General features: G+C 35.9%; 1 protein-coding gene across 6 annotated transcripts in view; it reads right to left on the reverse strand.

Moving 5' to 3' along the window:
* ST7 (suppression of tumorigenicity 7) overlaps positions 1 to 15,244 on the reverse strand; it is a 277,962-nt gene that overhangs the window by 99,771 nt on the left and 162,947 nt on the right. For all 6 annotated transcript variants that reach the window (XR_008717824.1, XM_055590303.1, XM_055590300.1 and 3 more), the window contains exons 3-6: positions 12,292 to 12,451; positions 2,074 to 2,128; positions 1,334 to 1,449; positions 633 to 708 (exon numbers count right to left, since the gene is read on the reverse strand). Coding sequence is in view for 5 of the 6 variants with exons in the window: in XM_055590303.1 (XP_055446278.1) it covers positions 633 to 708; positions 1,334 to 1,449; positions 2,074 to 2,128; positions 12,292 to 12,451 (407 nt within the window). In the remaining variant the exon portion in view is untranslated. The remainder of the gene's footprint in view (positions 1 to 632; positions 709 to 1,333; positions 1,450 to 2,073; positions 2,129 to 12,291; positions 12,452 to 15,244) is intronic.

The raw sequence follows: 15,244 nt of genomic DNA on the forward strand, positions 1-15,244 counted from the left end.
AAAATAGTTTAACAATGACCACTTGGCAGGGAGAGTGCTGAGGTGATTCAAGCACCAGATGGGTGTTTGAGTTACATGACCTTTAAGGCCTCTGCCAACCCTGAGCTTTTATGACTCCAGTTTTAAGAATCTCTCATTTTCTGAGATCTCCAGACAAGAGTTTCCAGCCTTCCTTGGTGACCCACAGAATGTTTAACAACACTAAGGACATCATTTCCTCCTTGTCTTGACCTTGTAATATTTTTAAAGTGTAATTTCTTCACTTTATGTTTTTACTATGTTCCCCCCCAGTAGAAGTTCTACCTAGAAAATCTGATGGCACAAATGAGCACTGTATGTCTGGAAAAATGTCCCTGTCATAATGTGTTAGGTATGAAAGCACTGTATTTATTTTATGTCCACACAGTATTCCACGGCTAGCCCTTAAATGATTTAATTTAGGACCATAGCAAAGCCACTAAATTTTTCTCTAAAATGACTAAAACTACCTTCACATGGATGTCCTTTAAAAATTTTTTTAAATAAATTAATGCCCCCAAAATAATCCTCAAATTCAAATACATAGTTTAGTGTAAGTATCCCATGAATGGCAACTGAAAACATTCAGCAAAGCAAGATTTCCCCCCACTTACTCATTTATCTCTAAGGCTTCGTGGGCAGCAGAAATCCTAGCTTGGGGGTTTCTCTCTCTCCAGGCTTTCTGCATTACTATTTTAGAAAAAGAGAGAAGTCAATATATACTCAGGAAGATTCAGTACAAGAGCTAAATTAATAGCTTTTTTTGAATTACAAAAGAGGAGGTCACTTACCAAGTGGGTTAGCCCAAAACTCTAAAGTCAAACAAATACATTCTAATTTGCTATTCCATTGTCCTTCAACAGCTGATATAAAATCTTTCTTAGGCTCATAAAACTAGAGACCTAATATCTTATATACTAACCCATAGTCTATAATCATAGAGACTTAATTAAGATTTCTTCATCTGGGAGACATGACCTTTCATTCTGTCACAACCAAAGATTTAGTTAGTTTCATATAAGATCTATATTTCTTAATATAGAAAGTAAATTTAAAGTAAGTAAATCCAACTTTGGTATACGTTTTAAAAATAACATTTTCAATTATAATGAGGGGACTCATGTCTGCAATAACACTTCATGGCAATAAAGCTTTATTTAAGTAGCAACTTTCTGTGTCTTACTGGTCAATCTCCAATTTAATATTTTATTCATCAGGGTTTTTGTACAGCATACATTCTAAAAGTAGTAACTTTGATCTCTAAAACAAACAAAAAGCCCTCCCACTCAGTAACTATCTAAAGGATTTTCCATACTTGCATCTGCAGGACGCAGATGGTCCGAGTCACAGGTAAAGAAGGTCTGGTGGTCCTGCGCAGAGAGATTCATGTCATAGTAAGTCAGAGGTTCTCGTCCAGTCACCCAAGTGTACCTGTAAAAGAGAAGTAAAATGATCAGACACTTCTGAGAGAGAAAAGCAAGACCTACAAAATATTAAGCTGCATAGGTGTTGAACTATAACCCATTAACGAAGTACTACTGCCAATAAATTAAAAACAAAATAATCATGCTAGTCTCCTTTTAGGAAGTATATCAGCAGAAAAAAAGTTTAAAAATTCTGCTATATTTTTGTCTTAAAATTTTAGTAGCACTAGCTAATGAAAACCTTCCCTAATTAGTATTATGCATAGAGAGTTCCCCAAAGCTATGAAAATTCTGATTTGCCTACTTACTCTACAAAATTAAATTCTAACATCACTTCTGGGGCATCTTTATAACCATGTTCCAGGTAAGCTACAAAATATTTTGACTGTATAATATATAATGAAAAAATAACTGTAATAGAAAAATCTCTAAAAACAACAGGTTTGTATGTTATCCTAAGTTCAAAGCTAAAATATTTATAAAACAGAAAAATCAAAATATTTGAGCATCAAAAAATGGAAGCACTAAACAGACTGTTAAATGACCCCTAAATGAACCTGCAAAAACATCTACTGCTGTCTTTGCTCTCTGAACTAGACCCATTAATTTCCCAAGCTGTCAAAATGCTTACCGATTATATTCAGCACCCCTAAATAAATTAAGTGGATTTCGCCATACTTTGCATTCTGCAACAAAAAGAATGTGAAAATGTTACACATAAGTTCAGAGACACTACAAGCTAATTAATTCAGCAAAACACCCTTCCTGGCCATTTGATAAGATAATTTTATTCTCTATCTTCTACATGGGAAGCAATGTGGAAAAACTCTGGATAGTTAATCAGGAAATGTAGCTTAGGCACCAGGACTTCGGAAAGTTTCACTTAATCTCTCTGGACTGAAGTTTCCTCATTTGTTAAATCAAGGCACATGCCAAAACCAGCTAGTTCATAACTTCCATAGTCACTTCAAGAGATTCAAATACATTCTATAAATTTATTTCTAAATGATAGGTAGAGGCAAAACTACTTTCTATAACTCTAAAATATATCTTACAGTGTCTATCTATGTAACAAGCTAAATTTAAGCTCCAGAGTACAATGTGCAAAGAACCTCAGCTCTTAATTACGGCCTATGCTAATATTTATTTTGTGATAATTCACCAGGTTGCTTTTATACTGCTGGAAAGGAGTGGCAAGAAAATTAATACTAAAGCTACCATCACTATAGGGAAAAATGTTATGAAAAAAATTGTTTTCAAATACTTTACCATGGTTTACTTATGCAGAAACAGGTAATTAATCATCATACTAATATCATAATGATAACATGTACTAATAGATTATACATTTTGTTATACGAGAACCACAGGCAGAACCATAGGACTTTAACTTAGAAAAGTAAACCATTAGCTTTTTAAGACAGTTATAGTAAATGTGTGACTAATAAGCTGCAATTCTTTTAAAACAGTCTATGATTAAGACTTTCTACTGATTCAGAATGCTATTAATATTTCTTTGGATGAATAATTTTTTATTAGAAAATAAAATCAGTTAACAGTATTTAAAAATCCATGTGTGCTGTCAGCCAAAAAAACACACCCAAAGACAAGGACACACAAAAGTGAGCAATTATTGCATAAATTGAAAGAACATTAAAGGCCATAAATGATTCATTAAGACTCTACCCTCAGTCCTGTTACATTCAATATCATCCATCCATTCATTCACCTATCCATCCATCCAATATATGAATATATTAACTGAGCACCCAGTGGGTCAAACAAATGCATAAGCCATGGGTTACAATACAGCATGAAAATGAGGGAAAACATAAAGCATTATGGGAACACCGTGTGCAATCTCAATACATTTTTTAAAAACAGCGAATGAAAGGTGTACACATAACAGGAAGTCATGTCCTTATTTAAAAAAAAAAATTTATCTTTAAATTAGGGCAAGATCCCACCTGAAATTTACTTTATGTTTGGAAACAATGGTCCTAAATTTTTTGTCACTTAGCTTAACTTGCCATTTAAGAAATGATCTTTGCTAAGTTAGTTTAGCATTATTGAATTTTGTTCTTGAGAAACTGAAATTCAATGGCTGTCATTTCATATGAAACTAATTAGAAAGTTACACTTCCCTTAAGTAAATACTTTTTTTCCAGACATGAAGCTCCTTAGTGGGGTCACTAACGTACTTCAAATTATGGCTTGAAACAACTGGTGAGCCAAACAACCATGATCTCAGTACTTATAGCTTCTATAGCTCTGAGGTCCCCACAGCTCCCAATCCCTCCTAAGATGATGTCTTTTAAGATTCCAAATGCTCTTCTTAAATCTTCTGAAAGCTTCATGAATATTACAAGGTTTGTATTTAACATATAATAAACAGGCAAACAAATCTGTATTGAATGATGGTCATTTCTAACATTATTTAAAATAAATAGGGACATTTGTAGAAGCCTCTCCCCTAACAAATTTCATCTGAAATATCAGTAAAAAAGTTATGGCAAAAATTTTGTCTCCATCAAAGACATGATATTGCCTGGAAGGATAAGTGCTATTCAAATATCAGTTGACAAATTATAAAGAAAATTATCTTTCATTAAAATTTTAACTCTATTATGCAGTTGATGCAAATGAAATTATTTCTAAATAAAAATAACCCCAAAGAGAAAGGGTGTGTATAATTAAAGCTTTACTTAGCAGTATTTAAAGATGCCATCTTTATTTAGGAAGTGCCAAGATATAGCCAGCAGGGGGTGCTGCAAACATTTTGAAATATTGTTTTTATGCCTTCAAGACTACTGATCTTAAAAAAAAATCATTGTTACTATTAGTGTCATACATATGGTCTGTATGCAGTTTCTTCAGCTACTTCTAAAACTTAGAAATGAGTATATGAGCAACTGTAACAGATGTTAAATGTTCTGAATGAGAACAAACGTGATGAAGAAATATGTAAGAAATGTCTTCATGAGCTGTATCCTTTAAGTTGAGGGTGCGGAGAAGGTACAATTTTCTTTTAAGAAATAAACAATCTACAGGTTTAATATGAACACATGTAAAATTTCTCCTCAAATTAGCTTAGAGCTACATTCATTTCTTCTTTGCTGCTGTTTCATGATTTTATCTTTACTACAAAAACTCTCTTTTCTGGAATCATTCTAGGGAACATACCCCATAAATTTCTGATGTTTTCATGATATAGACAAAGGTTGTAAATGCCAAAATTATCATAATATGAAGATTTAAGTCAAGAAATTAAACTCAGGTCTTCAGCGGATAAAAGATTTTCTTTATGAGGCCTACTTTCTTATCTTGTATCTTTGGGAAATAAATTTCTTATTTACATCTGAATTAAAACTTTACCTCCAAAAGATATTTGCATTATCCATCAATATCAACAATTTTAGTGCTCTTTAGAAGCACTAAAGCTTGACTGGGACTCATCAAGGGCTTGCTAACATCATTAATAGTTAAAAATATGTCCCTGATATACTTAACCATGCCCTCTCTGGTTCCATCTGTACCAACTCACAGAGAAGTCTCCACCTACAACTGCTGACTGAAATGTTCAGACCTCACCAAGCAAGCTAGAATGCAATTCAAGGAAAGAAAATCACTAAATATTGGGAAAGCACTTGTTTAGTTCCCGAAGTCTGGAGAAAAGATTCCATTCATCCATAGGATGATAATAAATTTCTGTGTGAGAGATAAAGAACATAAAAAATAATGCCTACTACTTTCAAGGACTTATAAAATGCTCAAATCTTTTTTTCAGTCTTCCCGCTCACCATTCCCTACCACAACTTTCCATCACAGCGGATACTTACTTCTGTCTTTTCATATCCTCCCCCCCAAACACGCCCACCCACACCCCACCCCAGTTACTCACTGGACTAAGGGTTTAAGCACTAATAGAATGGCTATTACGCCTTAGTCCTTGCAGGAAGTCCTAGGTCCCTGCCCCCCCCCCAAAAGATACATTTTATGACCTGCTAAGTCACTTCAGTCCTGTCCGATTCTGTGTGACCCCATAGACGGCAGCCCACTAGGCTTCCCTGTCCCTGGGATTCTCCAGGCAAGAACACTGGAGTGGGTTGCCATTTCCTTCTCCAGTGCATGAAAGTGAAAAGTGAAAGTGAAGTCGCTCAGTCGTGTCTGACTCTTCACAACCCCATGGACTGCAGCCCACCAGGCTCCTCAGCCCATGGGATTTTCCAGGCAAGAGTACTGGAGTGGGGTGCCATTGCCTTCTCCGTTTTATGACCTAGACACACTTATACATTGGTAGAAAAAGAAAAAGATACCTAACTACTATCTGGTATCCATATGAAGAAGTTCTTATAAAAGGAGTAAATATACTGAGAGAACATGATCACAGTCCTCAAGTAAAAAGAGAACTTAATTCTTGGGAAAAACCAAAAGACTTTAAAGTCATAGGGCTTTTTATCATCATATGGAAGAAAATATTTTTCTATATCCAATTTTTTGAACTCTGGAAACTTTTTTCTCCTAAAATTAAAAATATAGACATAGAAAGAATCCCCACTCCTAGGACTTTCAAATATACAACTAATTTATAGTCTAGGAAGATGCACTATACTAAAATTTACCACCTCGTCCCTGGATCCAAAATGTAATGATGACAGTAATACCACATAGAACAAATGGCAGCAATAGCAACTGTGTCATAGCTATAAGCTTGATTGTCATTGAGCCTTTCTATACAAAAGCTTAAAGCTCAAGTCATCTATATTCCTTACATAAGCTAGTGAGGGTCACAGAGTAGGCCCTTTTTATATAAGTAAAGGGTAAAGCATAGAAAAGCTACATAATTTCCCCAAGGAAAAGTAAGTGAGATTATGGCCTGGTATCCAGCCTGCCTAACAATTACCTACAATATACAACAGACCTGTTACCCTGCAACATCATATTTTAAAAATCCTGTGACTTTATCAATTACTTTTTCTACTAGAGAAACAGTTTTGGAAGTCCTCTAGGCAAATATTAGGCACTTGAAAATAATACTTTAAAATATTTTAGTTCCAAAGTACAATGGAGAAGGGCTCTAAATAATGTTCCATCAGATATATTATGACAATCAAGATTAACCTCAAGTTAGTCAATTTCTAACATGTGATTCTGCATTTATTTATTAGCTGTGCTATATCAGAAATGAATACTCAGTGAATACAAGTCCATCTTAAGCAATCATTAAGAGTAACAAAATATCCATTTTCTTAAATAATTAAACTTTAACTGTTTTCATAACTTTTTGAAATAATTATTTTGAAAAGATTACTAGAAGTAAAGGCACAAAGTATTAATAATATATAGGTAGCATTCAATTCAACAAATATATTACCCTTTCAAATTCTTTTATGGAATGAGAAAGGTGCAAATAATTATGAGTTTTAAGATCATTTTTATTGACCTGCTTTATTCAAGACAGTGTATAACTTTCTTCAAGAATATTGCTAAAATGGCTAACCTCTGTGTCTCTCATACATGTCTCATTGATCATTTCTGATCTAAGTCAATCAATTCTATCAAATAATATGAAGACCATAAAATATTTATTAAGTAAATATTCACCAGGGGCCAAACGTGTTTTTGAGGAATTTTCACCAGTCAACTGGAGAGCTAATCTATCCTAGAACACACATTTTTAATGGCAAAAGACTTTAAAAGATGTAATAAGCATTGCCTAAGAGAATCATTTTCAACACTTAATAGATTTTGGCAAGTATAAACTGAGTTTCCCCTGACTGAGGCTATTAAAGAGCAATTCTAAAGGCTCTGGACATATAGCAACTTGAAATTTTGCTAATGGATATATTTGAAATGCAAGCTCTGAAAGGCCTGGTCTTAGGATATATATTTACAATCTATGAGTTTCTTCATCTCCATTGCTTTTCTTTAATTTGTTACCTATATTAAACCAGTGCTTGAACTGCCTCTAGTGATGTAATGAACCTTAATTAAGAATTCCAGGTGAAATTCTTAGTAAAAGTTTTATATAAAAATGGATATGATATGGGCTTCCCTAGTGGCTCAGTAGTAAAGAATCCACCTGCCAATGCAAGAGGTACAGGTTCAATCCCTGCGTCGGGAAAACCCCCTGGAAAAGGAAATGGCAATCCAATCCAGTGTTCTTGTCTGGAGAATCCCATGGACAGAGGAGCCTGGCGGGTTACAGTCCATAGAGTCAAAAAAGATATGATATACATTTATCTTAAAGTGAGAGTAAAATGAGATGACTTACATTATGCCAAATGACTATAACCAGAGTTTGTCTAAAGATCCAGTTCTATGCAAGAGGCTATTAACATGTCTCAGAGGATTTAATTTTTGGAGAAGGAAATGGCATCCCACTCCAGTGTTCTTGCCTGGAGAATCCCATGGACGGAGAAGCCTGGTAGGCTGCAGTCCATGGGTTCGCACAGAGTTGGACATGACTGAAGCGACTTAGCAGCAGCAGAGAATTTACACTTGACTTTGGCAAGGATAATTCTTATGTGATGGAGCACCCTGCACTTTTGTAAATATCTTGAAGAAGATGAACACTGCAAACCTTTGTCTTTGAGGCATCTTATTTGAGAACAGGGCAAATTATCAAACAGATATTCCCATAAACCCAAATTCAGAATGTTCTTAGACCCTGAGAATCCCTTGCCTTAAGATAGGAGAAGGTGGACACATTTTAAATCCCTATGCATCATCAGTTCATAAGTTAAGCCGAATTAAGCAATGGCAGCAAGAGTAAGTGTAAATACACACTGGATGCCATTAATAATTTTTATATTGATTGCATGTTAAAATGAAAATATTTAGACATATTTGTTTAAAGAAAATACACATTTCACTTGTACATTTTTATTATTTTCATATGATTATTAAAATGCTAAAATTACACTCATAGTTAGCATTACATTTCCATGAGACAGTGCTCACTTAGAGACTTAGTTGGGTATGTAGTTTTGTGCAGCTAGGTCATTTGGAAAAAGGGTGAAAGTAAACCATCTGAATTACTCAAAAGAACATGTCAAATCATGAAAGAGGAGACAGGAATAAATATATTCAGCTTTCCTTTGTATAATTCTGCTCACAGGTTATTAATTGTGTTATTAGATGTAATGAATTTTTTAAAATGGCAACAGGAAACATGGTGATGTGGAAAATACATCAGCAGAGTTTATCAGAAATTGTGTATTTGTGACAAAAAAAGCCATTTAGCTCCCAAATAAATTGAGACAAGTGAAATGTTCACAAATGCTAACCTAAGCCAAACAATCAGAAATTTGGCTAGATTAAGAAGCTGTTTTATTAATTACACATTTCTGCTCTGGTCCATAAACAAAGATCACTGCAAATTTTGAGAGGATTTGCACTTGGGCCAATTTACACAGATCCAAACATTAAACAGCATATGAACAGTCGGTCCTATAACAATCACTTCCCATTTCTCCACTGCAAATTATTCTTAGTAGGCCAGGTCTTTCGGCTTTTAATAAAACAAATGATTCTTTAAGGAAAGAGCTATACTATGAGTTTTCATATAGTCCAATGCTTATATAAATCCTATTCTCTGTTTTAGCTTTTTCAATGATGTTTTCAAATAAGGAATACTATTTAACTGCCTTTGCCAATGTTCATGGGACAGTTAGCCATGTTTATTTCATGTAATATTCAGCCAAGAAACATCTTGTGATGATTCTTTTATTAAAGCAATAGTAATTTTGTTATTAAGGCAGTATAAATTTTGAAACAAATTCCTCCATTTTAATAAAATATATTAATTACTCTCAGCTTTGGATCTTCTTTTTCCTTTATACTTAACTGAAACCAGACAATGAAGTAGACAATGGTTAAGGGTAAAGATATAGAGAGACAACATACTTTCATACAATAGCATTTTTCTTGTTCAAAAATAAAAATCACAACAAGAAAAGAGACGTGAGAAATGGTATTAGTCCCATGTTATCTGGCATTTCCATAACAACATTTATGTGTGTTGAGCTGAGTTAGTGAAATAGTAGAAACCCAAATGTCAAGGAGAAGTGGGCTGAGGGAGCCCTAAACATACTAGGAGAAAGTAATTTCTGTTTTTCTAAATTTAATTATTTGAATATTGTTATGAAATCAGATCATAAATGCTGTATCTGTTATAGGAGATGAACAGAAATATTGAATGCATAGTAGTAGACATTCAGCCAATACTAGAGGAAGAGAATTAATAATAATACTCAAAAGCTCAATCTTAGTGAGGTAAAAACTCAGTACAATTAAAACTGGGAATTTCCATGATCATTATTGTAGAATATATTTTTATAAAGGACTGTAATTTTCCCTTTAAAAGCTGCTATACAAGCACTAAGAGTAGCATCAAGATTTATATAATGCATAAGATTTGTTCCAGGCACCCACAGAGAAAGAGAGAGAGAGAGAGAGAGAGAGAGAGAACGCGCGTGCACGCGCGCGCGCAAAGTAAGAGTGACAATAAGGAGAGTATAAACTCTTTGTCACATTAAGGAATGATGTCAAAAGATTTAAATTAGGTAGAAAGAATTTTAATGAAAATAAAAACACATTCACAATAAAAATGTCCTTAAATGAGGCTGCTTTCTGTAAATCTATTAATTTTCTACAATGTTCTGTGTCATCCGAAGACTACAGTAACTTGGGTCAGACAGAGTACATTTAACCTGCAGGGTCTTCCAACAGATGCAAAGTGATGGTGATTATCCACACTGCTTATGTGACAATGACTGCAGGATCAAGATTCCTCATTAGAATAATATGCCACCCATGTAAGAATAGTCGGTCAACGTGGTATTTTACTTTGCTCAGATCTCTTTCTGTTTCTTTCACAAAATGGATGAGTTTATAAAGTCCCAGACAATTTTGTTACCTCAGTGGTACCATCTCTCACACATGCACCCTTTAGAATGAAATAAATATGTACCCAGAGGTGCCCATTACCATGGCGGGCTGGCAAAGGGTATATTATTAATAAAAGAGCATTGAATCAACATCAGATATTATATATATATATGTACATGTGTGTGTGTGCGTGTGTATGTGCTGTGTGCTCAGTGGCTCATTCATGTCTGACTCTTTGTGATCTCATGAACTACAGGCCACTGGGCTCCTCTGTCCATGAGATTTCCCTGGCAAGAATAGTGGAGTGGGTTGCCATGCCCTCCTCCAGGGGATCTTCCCAAGCCAAGGATCGAACTCGAGCCTCTTGCATCACCAGCATTGGCAGGCAGGTTCTTTACCACACAGCCACCTGGGAAGCCCACATACATATATACATATAGTTGTTGTTTACTCCTGAGTCATGTCTGACTCTTTTGCAACCCCCTGAACTGTAGCCCACCAGGTTCCTCTGTTCATGGGATTTTCCAGGCAAGAATATTGGAGTGGGTTGCCATCTCCTTCTCCATACACACACACACACACACACAATGCTCATTGATGCCTATCACCTGGATAGACAGTTATGAAATATTGAATGAGTTATTTTAGGGAGGAAAGAAAAAAAGATCTAACTTAGTTCTTTTATCTCTTCTTCAACCTTCAAGTCTCAGAACTGGTACCATCTCCTTCAAGAAGCAAACTTCTTCCCCTAGTTTGGATTGGGAACCCCTCCTTTGTACTCCATAGTGTTGCATGTTTCCCTCATATGATCATAGCACTGAACACTGTTTCCTTCAACAGACACAAGAGTTCGATGGGGGCAAGGACTCTGGCATTATTTTTAAACCAGGCCAGGTTCACATTAGAGATTTGGGAAATGTTTATTGAATTGATAAAGAGACCAATCTAGGAAATTATATTTGTCCCTCTTCCTTTATGAGGGGAGAAATTACAGGCCTTGTATGTCCTCATTCTTTCATCTGCCGAGTTTCAATGATAAAGTAGAGACTATTCAAAATGCTAGAGATACTATGATTAAGCAGTAAGGTTAAAAAATTCATTATAATTTAGCAAATGTTGCTAAAAGTAAACATATTATGAGTCAACAAAGGTGGAGAGAGAGTGCACAGCCTCTCAGAGAGGGTTTCCCGGGAGGTAGCATTTGAGTTGGGTTGTGTGGCTCAGTGGTAAAGAATCCACCTACCAATGCAGGAGACGTGGGTTCAATCCCTGGATCTGGAAGATCCCCTGGAGGAGGAAATGGCAGCCCACTCCAGTATTCTTGCCTGGAGAATCCCATGGGCAGAGGAGCCTGGCAGGCTACAGTCCAGCAAAGAGTCGGAAGCGACTGAGCACAGCACATGTGAAAGATAAGCAAGCACAGAAAGAGGGTAAACAGGCTTCTGGGCAGAGGGTTGTGAGAAAAAAAGGCATGTTCAAAAAATGAAAAGGACGGGGAAAAGTTTGTGACAGAATTCAAGACTGGCAATAGAGAAGCAGCTTGCGTGAGTGCTCAGTTGCTTCAGTTGTGTCTGACTCTGCAACCCCATGGACTGGAGCCCACCAGACTCCTCTGTTCATGGGATTCTCCAGGAAAGAATACAGCAGTGTGTTGCCATTTCCTTCTCCAGGGAAATCTGCCCAACCCAGGAACTGAACCCAGGTCCCCTGCATTGCAGGCAGCTTCTTTACCAACTGAGCCACCAGGGAAGAAAAAGTCAAATTAAACAAGATACCTATTTCCTTTACCTGGGATGCTTACACTCAACTTCTCTGGCAGAAGTTGTCAACTCCTTGGGAAAATAAATTGCATTTTTCTTTGAAGTCTAATCTTTAAATAACAACATTCTTACTGTCTTATAGTGATAATAATGTAGTAAAAGTAAGTAAATATTGCAAACTGAAGGACTTTCCATACCTGAGACACTTTGCCTGTTGGAATCTGAGTCCCCGTTACTGGAATTAGAATTGTTGGAGGAATTGTTGTCAACCCCTCCCAGAAGGGGGCGCAAGTGGCTTACTGAGACTTGTTCAATGAATGATGTTCCATACTTGCGAAAATACCACCATTCAAATATCTAGAACAGAAAAATAGTAAGCATGATTACGTTCCTGCTACCAGCTATAATTTTGTACATACTCATAAAATATGTTGTATATACTAATTATACCCACCTTAAATACTGGTTTAAACATATTTATTCCGAAAAAATTGTTTAATTCTAAAAAGTAAGAAATTCTTGGCAGCAGCAAATACCATTTACATTTTAACTTCTCAGTGTTGTTTTATCCACTTAATACTGGTTTTTAAGGAAAATTTATATACCCAGTCATGGTAAAAGAACATTGTTAAGAGCTGCTCATTATTACTTTCCTCCAAATTTATATAATATTGATAATAAAATCACCACAGCTGAAAAGCAACTCCAGAAATAAATACAAAGAAGCTAGTGTTAAAAGTGTGGCTTATGAAATATTCCAATATTTGGCATTTTATATTCTGATAAAGCCATACCTGCATAAGATTTTTAAGACAGCAAAATTCCATTAAAAAAAAAAAAAAAAAACAGCCTCTCCTTAGAGAAATCCAGCTTTACAAGAAGAGTAATAGTTATCCCATTTCATGGTACTCTGGCACCCAACTGCTGAGAGATTCAGTAATGTCTGCCAGCTGAGATGTGCTTTATAAACACTAGTATCTGTTGTACACCATTAACATTTCCTAGCTCACAAGCCTACTAATAATGTGCTGTTTGCAAAGAAGAAAAGAAATAACTTTCATTAAAAGAGGAGAGAAGTAATGATGCTCACATGACTAGACTGAAATCAGGACTTCTAAGCAAAGGGGAAGCAAGCGACCTCCCACAATTCCTCCCACCTGCCCCACCTCCCCTTGAACACTTTCCACCACTGTCTGAAGCTGCTATCCCCACATCCTTTCCTGGCCTCCCTGTCTGATTTTGAATCTGTTCCATAAGCAGTCACAATTCATTACAGAGAAGAAATTTAAGAACCAACTATATCCCAGAGTCTCCTAAGAACTATACTTTTATAATATAGAATGTGGAACTACATAAAATTAATTACCTTTATCCTTACTTATTTCATAAAAACAAGATGATGCCTCTCATCCTTTCATTTCAGTCTAAATGTCACCTCCTCAGAGCTCTTTCCTAGTCACCAGATCTACAGTCAGCTTCTCTCGCTTCTCTCAAAAGCACCCTGCTTTTCTTCTTGGCAGCATTTATGACATTTGTTTAATATCTACATGTCCCACTACAGTAAGAGTTTTGAGAGAGTAAAAAACATGTTTTGTTCATGATTGTATATCCAGGATTTGATAAATACTTAATGAATGAATGCAAAAAACAAGTACTATATAATCAATGAAGCCAAAAGTTTGTTCTTTGACAAGTTCAACAAAAGTGACAAACCTTTAGCTAGACTGGCCTTCCAAAACAGAGGACTTAATGTTTTTAACGCATGAAAGAAGGGAAAAGTTAAGTTCTTTGTAATAGACTTTGGGCTATCATTTAAAAATTGGTATTTCTCTATTTTGTTCTACCAAAAATTCCTTTAAAAGACAGAAAGAACACCTACAAATGACCAGAAGGTACTATCCATCAAACCAAATGTTTGCAATGCTATAACAGGAGAACTTGATTTAATGCCAAGGAGTTACCCCTTCTAACTCTATGAATTTTCACATGTTAAGTCATTTAAGTAATCTAACTGTGCAGACAGGAAGAATATGATATAAAAGCTAGGAAGGGATAGGTCTAGTCTATAATGTAGGAACAGGAGGAATAAGAGATGTTGTTTGAAGAAAGAACAGCATTCAAGAATGGTAAATTTATGAACCATAGATTCAGAAGGGAGTTTGTAACCTTAAGTGAGTTATTTTATCTATTTTAATATCAGTTTCTTCAACTATAAAGTGTAAATCACATTTGTTATTTATCCTTGAGTGTCCTTAATTTCACACTCATGTAAATCACCCAGATCCAAACCCCATGTAAAAGACTCAGTTCAGTCTTTTATATATGTCTTTATGTATAGCTGGTTCTCAAAAGTAACAGCAAAGCTATTATTTATCACACTGATGCTGTGCATACCTCCTACAGGCAGCACAGCTCACATACTGCTATGATGCACTCCTCTTGTTACTCTATAGTTTAGGCTAATACAGCATATTGTCTGTTACTAAATGGTTGGCTGAAAGCCCTGGTAATCATTGTGAAAAAGGAGGCTGCTTACCATTTGGTCCTGACCACCCCCCCCCAAAAAAAAGATTTTGGCTTTGCCTTTATTGAAGAGAAGGAAGGCTCCAAAGGACCCAGAACAATGGTCACAGAACTAGCAATGGCTCTCAATCACTTGTGGGAAAGAGCTTTCTTTGCCCCAAGACTCTGCCTTTTATATTATGCTGCTTGGGCACCTGCCAGGCCTTCATTTATTCAGCAGCACAGCACTCAACGCTCCATAACAAGCATAGGCTGTGCTCCAGGGTCACAGAGCACAGATAGGGCCCCTGACACTACCAATCCATGCCACAGGCCCACAATGCCTCTCACACTCTGCTCCCATCACACACACACACAAAACCCCACTTTGTGACTCTTTAGGATTTCTCAGTTTATCCAGCCAAATCAGAGAACCCCAGCACTAAAAGGAACCCTCAAGGCCCATGAACAGTTTCATTTAGAATGCATGAGGGCTACATGTTAAGGTAGTCCAAAGTCACAAAGCTAACTCAGTAGCTATTTAACCTGAAGCCTCAGTTCTTGTGCCACTAATCTTACTAGGGCCTTAAAACAAGACATCTTTTTATAAATCTCTTGCTTATTTTAACAGATTTACCCGTCATTTTC

This window comes from Bubalus kerabau, chromosome 8 (genome assembly GCF_029407905.1).
Source record: "Bubalus kerabau isolate K-KA32 ecotype Philippines breed swamp buffalo chromosome 8, PCC_UOA_SB_1v2, whole genome shotgun sequence".
Taxonomy (NCBI): Eukaryota; Metazoa; Chordata; class Mammalia; order Artiodactyla; family Bovidae; genus Bubalus; species Bubalus kerabau.